The sequence below is a fragment of the Ceratotherium simum genome, chromosome 2 (genome assembly GCF_057802395.1).
Source record: "Ceratotherium simum simum isolate JZ-2026a chromosome 2, ASM5780239v1, whole genome shotgun sequence".
Taxonomy (NCBI): Eukaryota; Metazoa; Chordata; class Mammalia; order Perissodactyla; family Rhinocerotidae; genus Ceratotherium; species Ceratotherium simum.
The window spans coordinates 48,497,130-48,521,294 of NC_141901.1; the positions used below are offsets into that span (position 1 = coordinate 48,497,130).

At 38.5% G+C, this 24,165-nt stretch overlaps 1 protein-coding gene across 1 annotated transcript in view; it reads left to right on the plus strand.

Moving 5' to 3' along the window:
• Positions 1-24,165, plus strand: part of NOTCH2 (notch receptor 2) — a 155,681-nt gene that overhangs the window by 37,288 nt on the left and 94,228 nt on the right. Inside the window, exon 2 of the mRNA XM_004420593.3 lies at positions 164-245. Within this exon, the coding sequence (XP_004420650.1) occupies positions 164-245 (82 nt within the window). The remainder of the gene's footprint in view (positions 1-163; positions 246-24,165) is intronic.

Here is a 24,165-nt window from a genome sequence, read left to right on the forward strand (position 1 = left end):
CCCCAGAAGCCAAAAGACAAAAAACTGCTTAAAACTCTAAAGGGAGACCCACATCAGGTTGGATATGGGAATGAATATTGACGTGGAGTGGATAACATTTCTTTGATGTCTGAGGGTTATGATTAGTGACTTATTTCTAATGTGTGTTTGTTTTTAATTTTAGCATTGCAATGTCGGGATGGCTATGAGCCCTGCGTAAATGAAGGAATATGTGTTACCTACCACAATGGCACAGGATACTGCAAGTAAGTTTTTCTCTGGGTTTTTTCTTTTTCATATAATTATTTTTCCTCAGTAAGACACTGGGCAAGATTTGGTCCTACTATTCCATTTTTTAATACTGCTGTGAAATGTTCCTGGTTCTCTAACTTTTCTGATGAATTTTCGTGGGGGATGAGGACGAAAGGGTATGGATGTCAGATAAATGGTTAATAAGAACTTCTTATTATCGTCTCATTATCTTTTTCACTATGAAAAAGACTTTTCAGTGGCTGGCTAGTTAATATATATTAAGTATTATATATTAAGTTAATATATATTAAGTATTAAGTTAATATATATTAAGTATATATTGCATTTTTCAGTTTAAGGCAAAGCCTTAGAATCACTCCTCAGCATGTTAGCTATGATCTCATTTTTAAGTCAAACCCAGTAAATATTAACTTTAATTCTGCCTAGTATAAGTGACTATTATAGCCATGTGAAACTTTTTTTTTTCCTAGCGTAAAAAATGCAATTCTGAAAGAGAGCCTGTGAGAGAGGAAGATGCGCAACGTACCTGTAGCGATGGGGTGGGAAGCAGGGGCTGTGGGTGAATGTCATTATTTGGGTTTAAAAGATAAGGATGAAGAATAGGCCTAGAGAGTGTAGGCTAGTTCTTAAGAGCATTTCTTTTCTTTTTCTCCAACCATCTAATCTAGCCATACTTTTTGTTTGCTTGAGGAAGCCTGTGAGATCATCTCATAGATAGCTTCTCTAGGCTTCCTATGGACCATTTTTTTTTTCCTTCTACCTCAATTGAAAATTTTTGGTAGGAACAAGTATCCATTCTATTTATATCATGGAAAATAAAATTTGATAATATGAAATTTGTCTTTAACACTTTTGTGGTGTATATTTGTTCTTTGCTTTGGTAGAGGTACTTGCTTGATAAACAGTTTGAGTTTATGCAACATGTTTTTGTTTCTTCTCTGGATATTTAATTGAATACCATAAATATAATAATGACTTTTGTTCCAGTCAAGTCCATTCTGACACCAGGATCTAAGTTCTTTAATATCATAAACAAGAATTTTTCCAAGTCAGAAAAAATTTTCTTCACCAAAGTGAAAATATTTTAAGCTGTGATGACAGTAAAGCTTAACAATAGGTTGTTTGGATTGGAATAAAGATAACATTGGAAATGAAATTTTTTATATAACTGATTGCGGGCTGCTCATTTAGCTTTTCTAGCTGGAAAAAAACCCCAAAAACATGTGATGCATTCTCCTCTAAGATTGGAAACGCAACTGAAGATAATAAGGGAAGGAACTTAATACCTTAGAATTGGCCACTGAAATCTTGTTTATTCCCTTTTTGGCATCTGGTGTCTTAGCTACATGCTTTATTCTATTATTCAGCTCTCTTGTGGTAGTTAACCCATTACACTAGGATCATTTGTCAATATGTTTGTTTTTCCTACTAGATTGTGTGGTCCTGGTCTTGGCATTTTTGTATAGTGAATGTCTAATATGGTGCCTGGTATGTAGCTAGTGCTCAACAATTTGTTTCTTCAACCAGGAGGTGCTCAATAGATACTATCATTCACATGTTTTTAAATCTATTTGTCTTAAATAAGAAGAAACTGGTCCTCTCTGAGAATTTTTTTGGCTTCACACGGTATCCAGGATGGTAGTACTAAACAGAGAGGCAATTTAGTTCTATTTGGAGATAATTCAACTTGGCGATTTATGTAGGGAGAATTTCAAATGGGTTCTAAGTGTTGGCTTACATATTTGTAGTCTGACGTGGGGAGAGAGGATTTCTAGAGGAGACCAATCTCTGAGCACTTACCAGGAGAGGACACTAACGGTAACTTTTGGGAGAAAACAAATTTGTGTCCTACCACTCTCAAACTCTCCAACCAAGGTGAGAAAGACAAAGTTGCCCTCAGTTTCTGAAAGAAGCACTGCTAGGGAACAGGGAACTCACTTTGTGATTGACAAAAATGGAGCTGCCTGAATTCTGTCCCTGGATACTTGTTAACTGTTGATGGGATGGGTTGCTTATGGATATAGTTCTGAGTGGGTCCCTCAGATGTTCTCCAACCCTGTTGTGAGGGAAACAAGCTCCCTGAAAAGGGAGAGTAAGGAAAAAAATGGGCAAGGCCATCCTCTTGGGACACCGATATGAACAGCAAAATTTGTAAAAAGAGAGTGTTTCTCTACCTCAGTAAAAGTAATATTAGCACCTTCAAGAGTGGCAATGTCAACATAAGTGGACACAGGGAAAGCAAGAACAGTATCAGGGAGGCCAAGTCAACCATCTGTGCAATGCTGTGCCAACCTCCACAGAATGTTAAGCAAAATTTTAAGCAAAAATAACATGTACTTGGCAGACCTTGCAGTATATCTTTACCAACTTTGCTTTTTTCCCTGGGGAAAGAAGGTAATCCAACTTGTTTAGTAAATAGTATTTTCACAAAATGGTAAATGAATATTAGAACACTTAGAAGGTTTATAAAAATTACATCAGACATGCAGAGCATATGATTATCTTTTTATTCATGAGATGGCTTAGTGGATTAAGAAAAGAAAACTGAAGCCAAATTCCTTTTGTTGGGGGGTGGGGTGGGAATTAATGGAAAATGTTTTAAAGTAGAAGGTATCTGACTATCTGTTTAAATAGCATAATGCTACTGATTCAGCTGAAATATAATGGTTGTTTATAGAAATTATAGAAATCCTTGATAAGATCACATTGACAGAGGAAGATAAGTACTTTTAAAGGTTGGTTTTGTACACAGCTCACCTGTTTTTTCTCACTGTTGGAGCCTGAGTATTCTATCAGTCTTTGATTAGATTGGGATGCCAGACAAGGAGAACCTGTGTAATCTTGCATAAAACTCAATTATTGCTCCTAAATAGTTGTTGTCAGATCTTAATAAAGCCCTCTCACTACAGAGAGATAAGACATTTTATTCTCTCCCTTGTCCTACTGGGAGGGGTAAATATATAATTAAGTTTGGCTGTCATTAATCACTTTCAAGTAGTTTGTCTCAGGCTTTCAATATAAACCATTCCAAATCCCGATTTGATTAAAAATCATGGGCAATTCAAGTTCACTAGAATGTTGGGGGTGGGTGAGGTTACGATTTGTAAAATTCACAAAATGTGCATTTTTAAGGACATATTTATCATAGTTTTTTGAAGTCGTTGCCTGCTAATTCTTAACATCTGGGTTGTTTTGGGGTGTGTTTCTGTCAAAAGCTCTTTCTCTTGACTATGGGTACAATTTCCCTTTACTTTGCATTTATGGTAGGTTTTATTATTTACTGGACATTGTGGGTGATGCATCTTAAAGTTTATCTTCCACTAAAGAATGTGGAGTTTTATTCTAGCAGGCAGTTACATTACTAGAAGATCACCTTGCTCCTGTGGAGGCTTGGTTTTAGGCTTTGCTGTGGTGGGTCTGTTTTGCCCTTAGTCTGATGGTGAAGGTCTTAGTCCTGGGATACAGTTCTTGCTCCCAAGGTATGACCCCTTAGGTGAGGTGTTTACCAAGCTCTGGGTTTTTCCCATGCCCCTCTAATTTGATGGGACTTGAATTCAAACGTCTGACTCCCCAGAACCCTGCTCAGCCTTTTGGCCTTCCAGCTCTTTCTTTCCCTTGGGTTCCTAAGTATCATCTTGTTCATACACAGTCAGGAATCATTTAAGGATTTGAGTAGAATTGTATGCGTATTTTAGGGCTACTCCCTCTGTGGTTCTGTCTTTTCCAGGATTTCTCCTCCTCAAATTCCAGCAGCTTTGACAGTGCCAGCTACCTTTGACTCCTCAGCCTAGTAAGACTTCCATTTTCTGCTTGCATTCTGTTCCTTTTGTGTTGCATGGACTGGGGAATACTTTCAGGGAAAAAGCTGTATAAATGTAGGTTTCATATAGTTTGCTTTTCTTTTTTCGAGGCTCATATCCCTTCCAGTTTCTGCCTGCTTTTGGTTGCTCTCTGGTAGCTTTAATATTTTGTCCAGAGTTTATAATTATTATAAACAAGAGAATTGGTCTGATATAAGTGACTCTGCCATTATTTTTAATGATAAAAATTATAAAGGAGTCTTTCAAAATTTTCTGCTTACCACTTAGGAGGAAACTAGCATAGTGTTTGTTAAACAATGGAAAGTCATCATGTCACCATGAGTTACATAAGCTCCTGTGGATGAGTGACGGCATTTGAGAATCTCTACTTTTTCCCATAGTATCTAACTAGAAACTACATTTTATTTTTTTATTTTATTGCAGTCACATTGGTTTATAACATTGTATAAATTTCAGGTGTACATCATTATACTTCTATTTCTGCATAGATTATGTCGTGTTCACCACCCCAATACTAATTACAATCCATCACCACAACACACATGCCTACTCATCTGTTTTGCCCTCCTCTCTTCCCCCTTCACCTACATTTTAAAGTAAATCGTTATAAAATACAACTTTGTGTCTCATTTTACCTAAAATTTGTCTACTAGCTGTAAGAAATGTTAAACATTAACAACTAATAATTTTCCTTGCCAGGGTTAGGGAGTAATGTTGGTGGTCTAGGCCTCCTAAAGCCATCCAAGGAAATTGGAGCCATTCACTTGTCTTTTTGATAAGTTTCTGTATAATACGTCAGGAGAGAATAAAGACACTCAGAATCTTCCAGAGCCTGGCTTATAGTAGGGGATGCATTATCAGTGTTTGTGCTATGGTGGTGCTCCCCTAGAAAAACATTTTCAAAAGTCATGGCTCACTCAGTGTTTTCCCCTTTCACTCACCTTATTGGTGCATTCAGTGCTATTCAGGGGCAGTGTCAGATCAAAGAAGTACACTGGGAAAAGTATCAACTGTTAAATCACTTTCTCTTTCTTCTCTGCTGAAACTAGTTCTGCCAGCAAGGTTCCTTCGAGTGGGATGCCTATTTAGCAGAACATTATATATGCAATTTTTCTGGAAGATGCTAGCAGAAGCCTGGCCCCTTTTTGATCGTCCTTTTATCTTTTCCATGAAATGAAGAATGCTGTCTTTTGCCTTACTAAATACCTTTCATGGAGTAATTTTTTTTAATGTGATGCTTAAGGAGTTATTAATTCAGGAATTATTTATTGTATTGCTGTTTATGTACCACATATAACATATCTCAAGTCTGTGGTAGTAGTTGCAGTTATTCAATATTGTTATCACATTATTTCATACCTCTTTGGGAAGTCATAAAATAGTGATCAATTCATTATCCTGGACTTCTTGAAGAGGTTCAGAATGAGTCTTACTAGAGAATGGTAAAGTCAGTTGTGAAATGACTGACTGTAATGTGGTATTTCAGTGCAGAAACCACCAGTGACGTAGGGCTGGGAGCAGGGTGAAGCGAGTGAGGCATTCATCTTAGGTGTAAAATTCAGGACGGGGCCAAAAACTCAGTAATCAAGATAAATAATACTTTAATGTAATAGTTCAAAAAATGAAAATAAATGCAAAAAAAAAAACTATGATAAAAAACTCCAAATTTTAAATAAAGGGAAGATCAATATTACTGATTTTTTTCTTTTGCCTCAGGCTACGGTATGGTTGAGTTTGGCACTGATGAGTGGATTAAGGACATAGGTTTTTATGCCAGATAGACTTGAGTTTGACCTGATTCCGGTTAGCAGTTGGCCTTTGGTGAGTGAAAGAATATTGTGCTAGCTAACATTTGTTGAGCACGAATTATGTGCCAGACCCTGCTCAGTCAAGCTCTTTACAGGCGTTATTTTAGTCCTCACATAAGATAGATAATCTTAATATCCCTGTTTTACCAATGAGTATATGGAAACTCAGAAATTAAATAATTTGTCCAAGATCACATAACTCTTTAGTAGTTGACCTGAGATGTGCTCTTGGAAAATGTGCTGTCACTCAGAGTCTCAGTTTGCCTATCAGTAAAATGGGACAAAATTACCTATTTTACAGTGTTAGTTCAAACAAGACCTTCTGAAAAGGAAGTGTGGAACATGTGAAATTATATGAAAGGTGACTTTTCAAATCAGGAATATGATTAAAACTCTGCTTTATAAGGTTCCTGATTTTAAAGTAGAGACTGTAGCATTAGGTAGGCCTGAGCAGCTCACATAATACTAGAGAATTGAACCTGCTTGTAGCTACATGAGTGTGTATGGGCCAGGCTTGGCTAATGCTGCATTTCTAAGTGACCTTTGACTTGAAAGCTCAGTGCAGTTACTGCAGATGAAATGTAAGAAGAGGGCAGTGAAGGTGGGGATAGAGGATATTATCTATTAAAATGCTCTTTAGTAGAGAAAAGTAAATTGAAAAACTTGAAACTTCTCACTTCTTTTTCCTAACGGAAGATGAGCAAGTCCAGACAGATTTTATGCAGCTGTGAAATTGGGACAGGTCAAATTCAACGACTTCTGATAAATGATAAATGTTGCTGCCAGCACAAAAGTCACAGGTTATTAAACATAGCACCATACATTTGCATGGTGAGTTATAGATGTATAGATGTGTGTCTTGTGAGGCTTTCCTTGTTTAGGACTTAAGATCAGGACCTGTTAATGTACCATTCTTCAGTGATTCTTTTTATTAACACTTAAGTCCTTGAAAAATCCTTTAACAAATACGTTGTGTCCCTGAGGAATTTTTCATAAAGGAGGTCCTGATTATCAGCTTCTTATCAATATATAACAACAGAATTCCCATACTCTTTTCAACCAATCTTCATTATTTAGGTTGGAACCTTTATAAACTTCAGTGTTAGGTAGAGAAATAGGAGAAGGTGGATCTTAGGCTCTGCCTGTATCCTTTTGCCTGTCCTGGGTAACTGCCAATAAGTTAAATCAACTCATTTTGGCCGGCAAACCTGGTGTGAATAGATGTGAGTTTAGCTAGACTTCTTGCAAGACAGTCACCAGGTTGACCATAATCCTATGTAAAGTTTCTTTCCTATTGTTTCATTGTGACATGTCAGCACCATTAATTTCATGTGGGAATTCTTTTTTCCTCTTTTTTCTTGTGGCTAAGCAGGATGAGAAATATTTCTCTTTCAAGATCTGTAGTAGCTAAATTAAATCTTTTATTTTAAATTTTGGCTATCTGTCTTTCATTGAGGCTAGTGAGATAGAATACAAAGTGGTGGGGTAAATCAGAATGTGATAAAAATGTAATTATCTAAAACTTTCTGGGTACTTTTTTCGTTGTTAAGCTGGCATAAATGTGTGGGCGTGATGGTGGTTTTCATTAAGCCCTCTTCCCAACGTCCTATAACCAGGATTTTGGTAGTTAGGAATGAAATTTAGCATCTCCTCCACCCCCATTGTTGTGTGTATGTGTGTTTATTATGTGTGTGTTTTGTTTTCATGTTGGTCTTAGTTATGTTTTACTTTACATCTCAATGTAAGGTAAATTACAGTTTCTCTGGGCTTCCCAAAGTTTTCTGTATCCTATTTATTAATCATCAGTAATCTTCACTAGCACTTCATACTCTGTCTAAAAATGTTTTACGGATTCTTATACTGATGCCTTCAGCCTTCCCTTATTAATGCAATTACCTTCTGTTTAAAATGTTCCTCTCCTAAACAGTCTCCAACTTGGATCTCTATGAAAAGGCCTTTATGAAAGAAAAGTGAAAGCAAAGACTAATAAAGGCATTATTTAAGGGACAGGTGGTATTACTCAGCCAACACATTCAACTGGAACATTATATCCAATTTTTTTTCTTCACATAGGTATGAGGAGAAGTAGGTGTTAATGAGAAAATAACCTGATTAGACTTACGTAGAACAGTAGCCTTTAGGGTACTGAGTCTTTATAGATTCAGGCCACTTTCCTGCAGTTACTATATCTGTAATCCTGTATCCTGAGTACTGAAAGTCAGATAGACTCTGAAGCACTATAGGTTCCTCACTCTTTGTCTCTGTCAGCTTAGGGTGCTATAACAAACTACCACAGACTGGGTGGCTTAAATAGCAGACATTTATTTTTCACAGTTCTGGAGGCTGGGAAGTCCAAGATCAAGGTGCTGGCCAACTCAGTTCCCTGTGAGGACTTTCTTCCTGGTTTGCAGGTGGCCACCTCCTTACTACAGTCATGTGTTACTTAACGATGGGGATATGTTCTGAGAAATGCATCATTAGGCAATTTCATCGTTGTGTGAACGTCATAGAGTGTACTTACACAAACCTAGATGGTATAGCTTACTACACACCTGGGCTATATGCTATTAATCTTATGGGACCACCATTGTATATGCCGACTGCTGTTGACTGAAATTTCATTATGTGGTGCATGACTGTATATCCTCAGGTAGTGGGGACAGAAAGCTCTGGTCCCTTCATCTCCTAATAAGGCACTAATCCCATCATGAGGACCCCACCCTCATGACTTTATCTACCTAATTACCTCCCAAAGGCCCCATCTCCAAATACCGTGACAGTGGGGATTAAGGTTTTAACATAAATTTTGGGGGGGGGGGCGGTGCACAAACATTCAGTCCATAGCACCCTTCAAAGAAAAATTTAATTTTCATCAAACTGGTACTTCTTGAGTTGGCTACTGTGATAATACTGTGCCAGATATTGTGAATATACGTAAAGGCCCAAGAGGCCTGAGCTGTCTGACTTCCTTACTCACAAGCATACATACCTCGGGAGTGTCTGCTAATGGATGTCGTGTTTCTCCTGCATAAGATATGGTGGCAATCCTCTGACGCCATGCCATCTTGTTGAGGAGATAAAGCTTACGTGTATGTATAAATTCAAACTGTCTGTGATTTCCTGATGTAGTGGCACAGCTGACAAGAACTGTGGAGATTCAGACAGGGAGCAACTACTATGGGACAGAAGACTAAAATCAGAGGATTTTTTTTTTAATTGATGTTTTAATAGTTAATAACATTGTGAAAGTTTGGGTTGTACATTTTTGTTTGTCCATCACTACATATATGTTTCCCTTCACCCCTTGTGCCCACCCTCTACCCCCATTGCCCCTGGTAACCACAATACGGTTTTCTCTGTCCATGTGTTGGTTTATATTCCACATATGAGTGAGATCATACAGTGTTTGTCTTTCTCTTTCTGGCTTATTTCACTTAACATAATACGCTCCAGGCCCATCCATGTTGTTGCAAATGGGATGTAAAATCAGAGGATTTTTAATGGATCACCTAGAATATAAATCTGAGAATATTAATGGTGGCTTAGAAGATGGATAAGTAGAAGGACGGAGGTAGGGAAACTGAGGAGACTAGAGGGTTATTGCTTCTTGGAGTAATTATTACCAGTATCTTCATTATTTTTTTCTTAATGACCTGGGTTCAAAACTTCTACTTCTTGCTTGCTCTCTTCTGTCTGTATTCCAGTTTGTGTGAGGTTTTACTAAATCAGTATGTGGATTAATCTGGTTTCACAGTGACAGGTAAGTGATTTAAAAATCATTCCTTTAGCACATGTTGGCTTAAATGCTTGAAGATAGAGTGTCTAGAGTGAGGGGTGAGGGGGAAGACCAGGGGACAGGAGGAGAGGGCAGCTGGGAGCAGTCACCTCCCCCTGCCCCCACTCCCTCTGACCTTTTTGGCCTTGACTGTTGATTCTTGTGCTGCTTCCAGATCAGAACAGCCAGGTAGGCTTAGGAACACCATTTACAAAGAATCTCAGAATCCGTGAATCTCTGAGGCAAGAAAAAGAATGGGTTGGCATAGGAGGAGTGATGTAAAAACAGAGACACTAAGAATCAGTTTTCATAGTGCATTTTCCTAGCTGAGAATTCAGGTATCCCAACCTCAAATCTCTTTTGTCCAGCATATCATTGGCTTGATCCAGTTCATTTCAGGGATCCAGAGTAAGCAAGCATCTGCTAGCCAAATCTTTGGTTACCTCAAATTAGCTCATGTCCTTTACTGCTTGTTTCCTCTGATTATATAGTACATATCCAAACCCTCAATTATCCAGAATAAACCAGGGCTGCCTGTTCTGTGTGGAAAACATTTGACAGTGGTTATGATTCTCTTGCCTAGACCGTGGTAGTGCCTTAGCCATTTAACTGCCTGTCCCTTTAAGATTTTGAAATGCTGGTTCTTATTGTGTAAGCCAGACACATCTCCTTGAGGAATTATTTTACTGGGCAACTTGCCCCTTCTGAAACCTCAGTCATCCTGACAAGTACCTCAGGAACTTCTTTGACTTAAATTTTTCTCTTCGTCCTATTTGTATATAATGTTTGTGGTGTTTGATTCTCTGTCTCATATTGCTAAAACTCATGGCCTTGAATTTCTGGGTCACTCTTGAAAAATGGACAGAACTTGATTACTAATGAAAAGTTGACTCATTTCCTTCCAGGCAAAGGCCGACACTGACTATCAAAGTTGATAATTAGTCTCCACAAAAGCACACTCTCTAATTATGGGACATCACCTATTCTTTCCTAAATTTTATAAGAATTAATGAGAGCATCATGATCTGGGGAAGTGAGTAAGACAGGCATTTATGTTGTGTTGAGAGGATGTATAAAAATGATATGTGGAAAAAGTCCTATAAGAATTTAATTAAGTGGTTGATTCCCTGCAAGTTAAAATTTGGTGCATCTCTTCCTAGACCATTGTTTTACACACATATCAGTCATTTTTAGTCCTGTGTAATTTATCAGCAGGTCAGATTTCATAAAGAGACTGTGATGTCTACAACCACTCTATGCTGAAGAAAACAGGCTCCCATGTTGGCTAATTGTTTTGGGGAAGATAGTAAGGCCTTTCTTTCCCTTCTAGGTTCAGGATTCCTTTTTATTCTCTGTATCTTGCTTAAATATATTGTTATTTTCTATTTTACTTGTTCTTTGCTTCCTTATGCTTCGTGTGAGGGGTTAGCTGAAATTGTGAGTTGTGCAACAATTCATTTACACAAGTGTGTATTGAACTGTCTGCACACTTAGAAGAGTGATAGGTAGGCAGTTTGAGGGATATAAAAGAAGAGACACAAGGCACAATTCTTGCCCCAGGGAGCCCCTGCTTGGAGTGGTGTGATGGTCAGGACCATCACCTCACTGACCCTAAGCATTAACACCAGCAAGCATCATTACATCCTTGGGCAATATTGCTGAGGGAATTCAAAAGCTGAAATTGTAGAGTTGTCATACTTAGGAGGTTGAAGGGACTCCGCGTGCACCTTTCTCACTCATCTTGTTTTGTATGTGAGGAGCCTAAGACTTAATATGGCCAAGTGACTTACCGTGTATTATATAACTGATTAGAATGTAGACTGAGACTAAAAGTTGTTTCTCAGACACCATTAGGCAATTTGAAAATTCAGCACTATTTCTTACCAACCCTCAAGGAACTGATGTGGGTGAATGTGTATATATATATATATATATAGGTATATATATATATACACACACACACACACACACACACACACAAAAGCAGAATAAAAAAAAGCTTAGGGCTTTTGTGAGGCAATTTGAAAGACCAAGAATCTTAACTCTAGCTATACATTTTTATTTCTTGACATTCCATGAAACAAAATAGTATGGAAATTCTTTTGAGTTCCTCATAAAGGAGATCTATCCTATATTAATATCCAAGGGGCTGTGGAGCATACCTAAATGGAATCATACAATTTTAGAGCTAAAGGGAATATTAGAGATTATTTGGTCTAGCATCTTGTTTTAATACATGAAGAAGCTGAGGCTCAGAGAGGTAAAGTGACTTGTTCAAGGTTAACATCTAGTAGCAGAGCCAGGGCTGGTCCAGAGGGCAGGTCTCTGGGGAGCCGCTCTATCAAAAAGATCCGAGAACATACTAAAGTCTTGGGTGAGAGATTTTTGTAAAACAAAAAATACTAGTTATATTTTTATTCTTATTCAGATGAAAAACACACTCATAGCTATTAAAATTAAAAAAATATATATATGATATTTTTAGGGCGTACTTGAACATATATTTTAACATATGTATATAAGTTTTGTTTGTTTTTTTTGGTGAGGAAGATTCTCCCTGAGCTAACATCTGTTGCCAATCTTCCTCTTTTTGCTTGTGGAAGATTTGCCCTGAGTTAACATCTGTGCCAATCTTCCTCTATTTTGTATGTGGGTTGCTGCCACAGCATGGCTTGATGAGTGGTGTAGGTCTGCGCCCGGGATCCGAACTCGTGAACCTGGGCCGCTGAAGTGGAGTGCGCCAAACTCAACCACTACGCCACCAGGCCGGCCCCCCATATAAGTTTTTAAATCTTAGTATATATTTGTTCAAGTATGCCCTAAAAACATCTCACCTAGCAGTAGGCATGAATTTTTTAAGCGGAATCGTGCAGGAGAATGTAGCCACGTCAGGTGTGACTTTGCCCTGACTCAGTTCAGTAAGTAAAGTGCCTCTCCAGAATTACTGTGAAAACTTGGGTCTTGATTTATATTATGGTTTCTGCTATAATACTGCTTTTTGTTTAGATTTAGGAGATTTTATTTGGAGCTTCAGCTTGGTGCTAAGTACTGATGCAGCCTGCGCCATTCAGATTTCACAGCGTCTTTGTGCTTGTTACCTCCATCTTTTTGGTTTTGGGGTAAATGTAATGTATTCTCAGAATGCATTTATCTTCACTTGGAGTAAACTTGAGTGTATGCTTCCAGGATGCCTGTTTGATACTCAGTTTCTCTGGTTTGGAAGGCCACAAATCATTGTAATATCTAAGATTTTTTTTTTTTTTTTTTTTTTAAAGATTTTATTTATTTATTTTTTCCCTGCAAAGCCCCAGTAGATAGTTGTGTGTCATAGCTGCACATCCTTCTAGTTGCTGTATGTGGGACGCGGCCTCAGCATGGCCAGAGAAGCAGCGCGTCGGTGCGAGCCCGGGATCCGAACCCGGGTCGCCAGCAGTGGAGTGCGCTCACTTAACCACCAAGCCACGGGGCCGGCCCATATCTAAGATTTTTTTTGGCCCTTTGGGCCATGGTCCTATCTTTTAAGGGAAGTAGTGGTTTTTGTCTTGAGTCACCACATTAGGGTTGTACACCATAATTTTTTTCCATGTCCATTATTTTATTATTGTTGGTTCTGATTATGCAGAGGTATAGCAATTGACAATGATGATCTTTTGACCCTTTGACTGCCTTTCAGAAATTAAACATAGCTCATTACAAGTGCTCCTAAAGTGGCCTGACTTCTAATAAACAAAAAAGTTACCCAAATTGTAAGCACGTGTTTGAAAGTGTTTTTGCCCGCATATACTTTAATGCCATGGTGGCATCAGAGCAGGGAATCAGCGAACTATTTTCTTTTTTTTTTTTTTTTTTTTTTTTTTTTTTAAAGATTTTATTTATTTATTTTTTCCCCCAAAGCCCCAGTAGATAGTTGTATGTCATAGCTGCACATCCTTCTAGTTGCTGTATGTGGGACTCGGCCTCAGGATGGACGGAGAAGTGGTGCCTCGGTGCGCCCCCGGGATCCGAACCCGGGCCACCAGCATCGGAGCGCGCGCACTTAACCACCAAGCCACGGGGCCGGCCCGAACTATTTTCTTAAAGTGCCAAATAGTAAATGTTTTAGGCTTTGCTGGCCAAGAGGCAAATTGAGGATATTTTGTAGGTACTTATATACCCACTTAAAACATAGACATTTAAAAAATGTAAAAGCCAGTTTTAGCTCCTGGGCTGGAGGTACAAGAATAGGTAGCCTGTGGATTTCACCCGAGGGCAGTATTTGCTGACCTTTACCTTAGAGCGTAACAGCCACTTAAAATGCTTCACATCCTCCCAGGGTGTGGGCTATAGACTGGAAGAACCATTCTTTGTGGTCAGTTTCTTTTTTTTTTTTTTTTGATATACAAAAGAAATTCTTGAAGCAGATATTGCTGCAGTTAAAACAAAGAATTATATATGAATCCTCCTATATCTCTTTTTGGTTGATGCCATTTTTCTAGTTGAGATCATCTATACTGGAGGTCTGCACTAAAGCTGAGATCCTGTTAAATTAATGAGTGGTATCAAGAAAATAAATGAAAACATTACAGTTTTTTCTTTGACCATAACTGTTCTCTTGTTGCCATAAAAGTAATCAATGTTGTGAGATGTCATTCACTTCATGAAAGTTACCCTTTGTGTGGAAAAGTTTTTTGGGTGATTATTGTGATGGTGATGATTTTAATAATTATATTTGTTTTCAAAAGCTTATAATCTAGAGGAAAACAGATAAACAACCCAAATCCAGTCCCAGCAGTAAAGTTGGTGATAGAGTATGCTTCCTAGAGTAGGATCCTGTAGGCTACGACTCTTTCACATGCACTACTAGCAGCATCCGCGTGATAAGGGTTTGTGGGTTTTGTTGTTATTTTTCTCGTGGAAGGAATGCAAGAGTATGTAAAATAATGATAGCATTGTATTTTTCAAAGAAATAATCTGTGTGGTATCTAGATGTACGTCAGATAAACGTTCTTGTGAGATCACTGTTTGGCTTTGCAGGATTTTCACTTTGTCCATATGGAGGCATACACTTTGAGTTCGTAACAGCAGATCGGGCACAGGTGAAGGAATTTCCAAAGCTGAGGCACACTTGATTTTCAAGACATGTGAGTGTGTATATATATTAATACAGACAACATTTGTAGGAAATTTTTCTATTCAATTCAACCAACATTTATGGGCATTATGAGTGCCAGATACTAGGCTAAGAATTACTTTATTTGTATAAGCTATCTTAGTGTTAAAGGAGCCTTTTTAGATTTTTTTCCTAATTGTTCCTCCCCCCCAATTTTAATATCATATACTGTATATCTGTTTATCTATTGTGGCCCTTTGGAAGGCCACAAACCATTGTAATATCTAAGATTTTTTTGACCCCCAAGAACCAATTTTGTTACCCCTTGAGCCATAGTCCTATCTTTTAAGGGAAGCAGTGGTTTTTGTCTTGAGGTAGGGTTAAACACTGTTATTTCTTTTTCTATGATGACCACTATTTTTATTATCTGTGGTTCTAATTAAGGCCATTTAAATGGAATTTTGTTGTGTTTCACGGCTGAAGTTATGTATATACTGAAATTATATTTCCCAGTTATTCACTGAACGGTTTCACATACCTGCATGTGTAATTCCTTTTTATTTTTGATAAAGATTTTTTCCTAATCTACAAAGAAATATTTTTTACCCTCTTAAAGTTTGAAGAAATGCAGATTCTTCTGCAGCCTACTCTCATAGTCAGGCTTGGTTTGATATGATTTGGGTCAATTATTTTTGAACTAGGAATCTTTTCAGACCAAACCGTAAGCTTTTGGAACTGTTCTGCTTTCACACAGTTTTTGGACTTCAGGACTTTGAAAGGCGTCATCCACTCATGCTGGAGAACAGAAAGCAGGCGCCCACACTCACTTTCTTGCCTGAAATCTTGTTTAATTTTCACTGCTTGGTCTCTAAAGAACTGTGCAGTTCATGCTACTGAGGCCACTTTGTAGGATGTTCTGTCTTTAAGGACTCCAGGCTCTGGTGGTTCATGTAGTCAATGTTTTATCAAAGATTAATAAAGTGCAAGAGAGAATGAAGACTCTGTGTGTGTGTGTGTGTGTGTGTGTGTGTTTGCTGTGTTTGTGTGTGTTGGTTAATGTCAGATTTTGGGGGAAAATGTGAGTAAAAAAAAATCTACTCCATGTAGGGTTGGCTGGCCCACTTTGAATGATTTAGGGGTGAGTCAGGGTTAAGAAGTCCTCTATATATCAGGAATCCTTTTTTTTTTTTTTTATTTTAAAGATTTTATTTATTTTATTTTTTCCACCCAAAGCCCCAGTAGACAGTTGTATGTCATAGCTGCACATCCTTCTAGTTGCCGTATGTGGGACTCGGCCTCAGGATGGACGGAGAATTGGTGCCTCGATGCGCACCCGGGATCCGAACCCGGGCCACCAGCATTGCAGCGCGCGCACTTAACCACCAGGCCACAGGGCCGGCCCAGGAATCTTAATTAGTTTTGATAATCTTTTGGGTAAATAGTTCAACCTAGTGGTTCCGAACTTCGAGTATAATTAAAGAGTCTCTTTAAGATATAAAGATTCCATGGACTCTTGCATTTTGCCCTTGAGCTTCTGTTAAGAATATGAGCACTGAATAGTTGAATGCCTTCTATATGCCAGTTACTGTGTTAGGCCCTGGGAGTATGGTGATGAACAATTCTTAGTCTGTTGGGGAAGACAAATAATCATAATAAAGGATAATGAGTGATATGTCAGGGTTATGGGAACATATAGCGGGGGTATCAGGCCTATTTCTCAGTGAAAATAACATTTAAGCTGAAGCTTGAAGGAATTTTAGGGCTTAGCTGTAAGAAGAGGGTGGGGAAGAGTGTTTTAGACTGAGTGAACAGCATATACGAAGGTCTGGAGGTGAGATGTGGCATGTTCTGGGAGCTGCAAGAAGTTGAGCCTAGTAAGAGTGTCATGCATAAAGGAGAGATGATCTGGAGATGAAGCCATTTCTCAGTCATTTTTGAATACAATGCAAAATGTCAAAATCTGCTAAGAATTCAATAACCGTTTTATAATACCTTTAAATATTAATAATCATAACATCATCTACAGACATTTAAATATGGGCAGGACATTATTTAATGGTCTACAGAATGCTTTATAAGCATTTGCAGAGCCCGTGCAATAGCTGCACAGCCCATAGCTTGGGAATAACTGGCTTAACTCGTTCATTTTTGCCTGTTACTATGAAGGGTGTTTTTTGTACACTCACATGTTTAGAGTATGTTTGCCATCTTTTAATCACAAGCAGACATTTTCTCAGGGTCCAGTGCAGTGAAATATGGTGAGGTACTGATTGTATGCTAGAAGACAGAGGAAAGACCACCTTCTGTTTTAGCAGCAACACAAGTCTTTCAACACTGTTTGTGTGCCCTTGCCCAATCTTTCAAGTGATGATTGAAGAGACTAGGCACTCATTTCAGCTTTTGAGTTCTGATAAATGAGCTCAGACTGTAAACTGGAAGATAAGGGTGTTTGCAAATTCTTGTGTAAAGAAAGCATGGTTTCCCATTGCAGTGGTTACTGATTTCATAGTTTCTGATGAAGATGAACAATGCTGTGAATTAACAGCTTTAAAGCTTGTACCACTGGAGCAGCTTTTTGGTTTGGATTTATTAAAATCAGCATGAGTTTATTGCTTTATTTGGATGGGGGGTGGTGAAAAACCTGAACACATGGAAACCAAGTGAGGTGGAGTTTCAGAAGATAATTCCCAGCCTCACAATTCCCTGTGAATTTCTTTTCCTGTGGGAAACTTTTAATTTGGAAGCATTCAGCCTAATGTGGGAACCCAGATTAACATTTTCTGAAATACTTCTACAAGAAAAGCAGAAATGTTCTGTTCAGGAAGCTAAATTTACATAGTAGGAAAATGGGCTGTCCTGCAGTATTTGGTACTCTTTATTAGTTGTGGTAAAAAGTTGTGTATGTTTGACGAGAGAGAGAAAGAGAGAGAGAGAGAGAGAGGAGAGAGAGAGAGGGAGGGAGGGAGGGAGGGCGAGCGAGAGCGCTCGGGAGGGAGGGAAAGAGAGAGAGAGAGATTGTATTTTTGTCTTTGTTTCCTTCACATCAAACCAACAAAGCCCTAGAAAGTGTATTTTACCACAAACAGCCCAGTACTGAGCCCTAACTCTATAAACGAATACTTTTTTTAGTTCTTTTTGTTTTAGTATTTTTTGTTTTTCCTTCTTGCTGAGTAAGCTATAGTGTTTCCTTTTTTTCTCTTTCTCTCTTTTTTGGGGGAGGGGAGGGGAGGGGAGAGTGGGAGTGGCAATGGCCAAGAAGAAGTCAGCATGACAGAGCTTCTTCCTTTTTCTTCCCCTCTTTACCAGGAAGTTAACTAGAAGTCTTCATGCAGTTGTTTGTTTTTTTCCCCAAGTCAGTAATTGGCATAACCCGGTTAGTTACCTTTACACAGGGTTATAGAATTAAAAAGTTGACAGTCTGATGAGATATCAGACTGGAGGTACTGGGAGGAGGGGAATGATGAGGTTAGATTAGTAGTTTGGGCCTCCTGAATGCCAGCCTGAGAAAGTAGAGGTGATTCTGTAGGCTCTGGGGTGTCTAGAAGTTTGTAGCCAGAGCCTTGAGAATTAAATGTTATATAGGAACTTTCACTGGTTACAGTTAGCCTTGGCTGTTAGCAATTATTTTTATCTACTTTAACACAGGGGTGCGGGGGAGGGGGCAGGAAACTAAGCTGGCATTATGGTCACAGGAAAGAACAGACTGATTTGGGGCCTTTTCAAACTGCAGACCTTTGTTACTGACCAATGCTTAATTTGGTTTCTGGGTTTTGTTATTTTTTCCCCTGCTCTTACCTCATTTACCTTAACGACAGCTCCTTCCCTCTAGAGCTCAGCTAGGGCAGGCTGCCACTGCGGATTGGGGGGCCGAGAGGCCCAGAGCAAGAAGAAAGTGGGTTGAAAGCAGAGTTCTGTTTAAAGAATTTTCTGCTGGAAACTAGCCCAGAGGGAGTAAAGAGGAGCTTTAATGAGGAGCAGCTGCAGGGCCGACGCAACCCACATGAGACATTTTTTTCCCCTCCGTTCCACATTCTGTATAGTTTTTAAAAAACCGTGATTTTGAAATAGCTATTTTGCAAAGCACGCCTCTCTTTTTCTTCTTCTTGTATGTGGTGGGGTTTTGCTTTGTTGTTTTATTTTTTTTAATGACCAAATCCTCGCTATAAAATACTAAAGGCAGAGCTGCAGCAAAGCCCTGGATGCAATTTGGGCTCACCCTGCTGATACAGAACATTCAGTGGAGAAAACTGGGAGAGAACACTGGCTCTTATTTGGAAAAGGGGCTGATTTCCTGCTCAGACTTCAGTCATCTTGGAGCTGACACAAGCTGCTACAGTATTTTCGGCTTTTCTCTAGATGAGTGGCTATTCACTTAGGAAACTTGAAAGAACAAATTTTTCTGTCCTGTATTACTAGGGAGACTGATCCTGAACTGCAGCCATTGCCAGATAGATTGGAATTGCTATTCAAATCCCAGCATCGTTGAAATCTGTAAAGTGGCTACATGTAAACGAATCCAGGCTGCTGGTGACATGTGAGAGTTGGGGTCTGGTTTTCATCTGTTTTATTGAGGGGGGACTGTATGGGCATCCTTTCAAATAGAATGTTTTCTAGTTACATTAGGAGGAATCCCTTGTTTTTCTCCCTTTTCCTCCCTCCTTCCCTCCCCTTCACCCCATTCCCGTTGTGTGTTTGAACAGTGACAATGAAAGAGTAGACCTCTTCATGTCAGAAATGGCAGACTTTTTCAGAAAAAGGCATGAATATATCTGTATGGACCTGAGAAGTATTCATATTAGTTTATCGAATTATTTTATAGGGAAAAACGTCCCCCAAAACTTTCCCTATATTAACAGCCTCCTCTGTGAACTATTCTTTTAGAGTTCCAAAGCTAGAGAAGGGGGATAGAATAGGAGGAAGTCACTGAGAGAACTACTAAAATATTGATAAATTCCCTCCAGGAGAGAGGCATTCATATAGTTTTGGGAACAAAAGGCATCTTTCATGCCTGAAAAAGATTTATTTGGTCATTTTTAAGAAAATTTTTTACATACACCTTTAATTCAAGATGTAGGCTATTTTCCAAAAATTGTACTGGGGTTACTTAGTAGAACTATAGATTTGTGAGGGAACTTGGATGATTAGTTGTGTTTCCAGCCTCTAACCAAACTCAACTTGAGTCATTTCAGGGAGAGAGCTATTTAAGCTCTTGTTTTCAGGCAGAGAATCTTAATTCCCACTCATATTAACAGCGTATATGGTGTTCTTGTATTACCATTGAACAGGGATTTGCAAAGCTGAAAGGTCTCCGGCCTTAGGAAACAGGAGTCCTTTATTTCTGGCTGTCTTACTTACTTATTTCTCCCCTTTCTTCTCATGTCCATAATTCTACTTAGCCTCCTGGGGTGTAAGGGATAATCTTGTACCTCAGGATGATTCTTTGGGTTGATTTGGCCTGTGTTCTACCAGGCAGAGCACAGTGTGGGGTTGGAAGGGGATTTTGTAGCAAATTTGGGTTGAGAGACTGACTTTATCCATCCTATGAAATTTAGCCTGCTTTGGAACCAGTAGCTTAATGGTAAATAGGTGCTCATGGTATTCAAGGAACCTGTACCAGGGTCTCAAGACATGCCCTTCCCCCTGCCACACAGACACAAATCAAAGGGGAGTTTGAAAGAGGCTCAGGAAAGACATAACAATGGCTTAAATGAAGAAGAGCCGTACTGGTAGAAATAACGTAGTGCGTAACATGGCACTGCATCTACTGTTGGAGGGCTCAGAGGTGGGTGAGATGATCTGGAGGAGGCTTAATGGAGGACATAGGTTTTGAGCAGATCTTTGAAGCAAGGATGGAAGAAAGGAACATTAATTAGAGACATATCAGATGGGAGAGCATGATATTTGTCACTGGAAATTAGAATAGTTTTATACAGGGAATAGTAGACAAGAGTGTGGAAATAATCTGCAGTGTTTGAGTGATGGGTTACTAAAGAGTACGATGGTAGGAGTGAGGCAGACAAGCAGGTCATAGGTTCTAAGGAACTTGGATTTGAAGGTCTGGGCACTAATGCTAGTTTCTGAGCAGAGAAGTGACATGATCAAAACTGTGCATGAGAAGGATTATTCTTCAAGTAGAGTACTTAGTTTCAGCAAAGAAGTTCCAGGGTCTCCTTATGGAGAGGTGTGGCTAGGATGCTGGTGCAGTTAGGATGATAGAGCTGACTGAATAGGTGCCAGTCTTGGGGCAAGACCTGGTAGAATACTTTCAGTTAAGTGCCACTTTATGTTTTGATAAAAGATCTAGGTTAAGATAGAGATAAAGTTGTAGATGATACAAAACTGGGGGAAATTGCTAGATTCACAGAGAACGAAATTGGGCAGGTCGGTTAGCTTTGGTGTCCTTATCAGTGCAATAGGAGTTCAGACCAGTTGACTTCTGAGGTATGGTGCAGTGCTGAAATTCTGCGATTATGTGAATAAAGTATAAAAGTTATCCCAATCAAGGAAATGTGGGGTAAAGATTCAGCATGATGAATTAAAAAGGAATAAATAACAGGCCCAATTATTGGATTAAAAAAATATGTGCAAGTAGAGGATGAGAGAAATATGGCATAAAAGTAGTTCATGTGAAAAAAAAGGTCTGGGCTTTTTAACTGACTGTGTGTTCAGTAGCATATAATAGTATTTTGTGGCTTCTAAAAAAGTGAACACAGGTTTAGGCTACCATAGTAGAAATATAGTGTCCAGATCACAGGAGGTGATGGTCCAACTTATCAGCTGCACTGATAAGAACATATATGTTACTTTTTTTCCCATTTTGGGCTCCACATTTTAAAGAGGTTTTTGATGAACTAGAATCATCTAGTGGGGGGAGACAGGATAGCTCTGCATTGAAATACAGTCATGTGCTGCAAAATGACATTTTGATCCGCAACAGACCGCATATATGATGGTGGTCCCATAAGATCAGTACCATATAGCCTAGGTGTGCAGTAGGCTATACCATCTAGGTTTGTGTAAGTACACTCTACGATGTTCACACAATGACGAAATCGTGTAACAACGTATTTCTCTGAACGTATCCCCATGATTAAGGGATGCATGACTCTCCGTGGTTTCTGGAGTCATACCTGGGTTTGAATCCTGCCGCTGCCGTCTACTACGTGTGAAATCTTAATCTTTCTAAGCTTCAAGGTCCTCAAATACCAAATGGAGATCAGAATATAATATTCTGTTATAGGGAGTAATAAAAGAGATAATAGCTGTAAAATACTTAGCAAATTACATAATACATAGTAAGTGCTTCAAAAATGTTACTCACTATCATTATTATTATTATTATTGTTATCTTAAGCATAGAAGAGCCACTAAAATGCTGAGGAAGTCTGGAAATCATTTTGTACTGGGGAATAGTCCAAAGCACTGAATCCTAGAAAAAAGAAAACAAAGGGTCAACATAACCGTCTTCAAATTCTGAAGGACTATGTGTAAAAGAAGCAGAAGGCTTGTTCCTTTTTGTTCTAGAGGACAGGGATAGCCAGTAGGTAGAAATTGTAGGGAGGCAGATTTTTTTTTAAATAAGATATAATTCACATACTACTAAATCACCCTTTTAAAATGTATAATTCAGTGGTTTTTAGTATAGTCACAGATATATGTAACCAATCATTATTTAATTTCAAAGCATTTTCATTACCCCCCCCAAAGAAACTCTCTACTCCTTAGTAGTCATTCTCCATTTCTCCCTCTCCCCAGCCCCTGGCAACACTAATCTATTTTCTATCTCTATGGATATGCCTCTTCTAGATATTTTATATAAATGAAATTATATATTATATGGCCTTTTGTGCCTAGCTTCTTTCACTTAGCATGATGTTTTCAAATTTTGTTTAGGTCGTAGCATGTAACAGAACTTCATTCCTTTTTATGGCCAAATTGTATTTCATTGTATGTGTCGATATAACACATTTTATTTATCCATTCATCAGCTTATGGACATTTGGGTTGCTTCCACTTTTTGGTTATTATGAATAATACTGCTACAAATAGTGTTTACAAATTTTTGTGTGGATTTATGTTTTCAGCTATCTTGGGTATATGCCTAAGAGAGGAGGCAGAATTTTAAGACTTCAGAAAGAAAGAGTTTTCTGACAATGGGATCCACCTATACTGGAGATTGTTCTGTTGTTGAAGTAGTGAGCCAGTGATTTTATTTTAGTTAACAAATGTGTGATGTTTACTATATGCTGGATACTGTTCTAAGTGCTTTACAATTGTTTAAAAATTCTGTGAGATAGGCACTATTATTAAATCCATCTTACAATAGAGAGGTTTACTAGCTCGCCCAAGACCACACTCATCAAGTAAATGGTAGAGCTAGGATTGAAATCCAGGTGTTCTGGGTCTAGAGTCTATACTTTTAATAGCAGGAACAATAATAACCTCAAGAATTTCTTAAATTCTTACTATTTCTAGGCACCTTACTTAAATTCTGGTATTCAAGTAGAGGCTGGTGATCATCTTTTAGGGTTATTTTAGAAAGAATTATCTCATTGGATAGAAATTACCTTCGGGTCTCTTGATTTCCAAGAATGGATGGAAGTGGGGAAAAAGCCAGCAACAAGATGTCTGGCCTGAGGCTTTTAAGATGATCAGAATTTGTATCAAAAAGGAAACTGTGAATATGAATGATAAGTATTGTAGGAATTCAGTTAACAAGACTTGTCAGAACATGGTAATAAATTACATGTAACTGAAAAGGATTAACCAAAGTGACTTTTGAGATTGTAGATGGAAACCTTAGAAAAATGGAGGAATTAAAGTTTCATGGGAAAATGATGCCACTTTTCAAATGTGTAGTTTCAAGTATTGGCAGGGTATATTAGGGTAAGTAGATGACTTTTAGTAAACTGAACATTTGGAACTGGAGCTGTATTTTGAGAGTCAAATACATGAAGGTCATTGCTTAAAACCAAATGAACAACAACAACAACAAATGCATATGAGAGAAAAGAGTAGTGCAGCCCAGACTTAGACAGTGGCCACTTAAAAGTGGCCATAATTGAGGGGGAAGAAGAAGAGGAATCAGCAATCTAGACTAAGAATTTACCAAGCTTTGAGATAGACAGAGGGAGTCATGGAAGCCAAATGTGAAAAAATTAAATCGGTGGAAGACATGGTCAGCAATACTGCCTATAGGAGAGAGAATTTCCTTATGAAATCTCAGATGAGACCACTGAACTTGACAAGGGGAAGGTCATTGCTCTTAGAACATAGTTTCTGGGCAATAATTAGAATGAAATTTTTGTTGCAAAGGGACAAGTAAGAAGTAGGTGGAAAAGAAAGGGAAAATATCTGTGAAATTAGGCTATAGTTATAGAAGTTTGGTTTTGAAGGAAGAAGAGTTTGGAAAGGGAAATG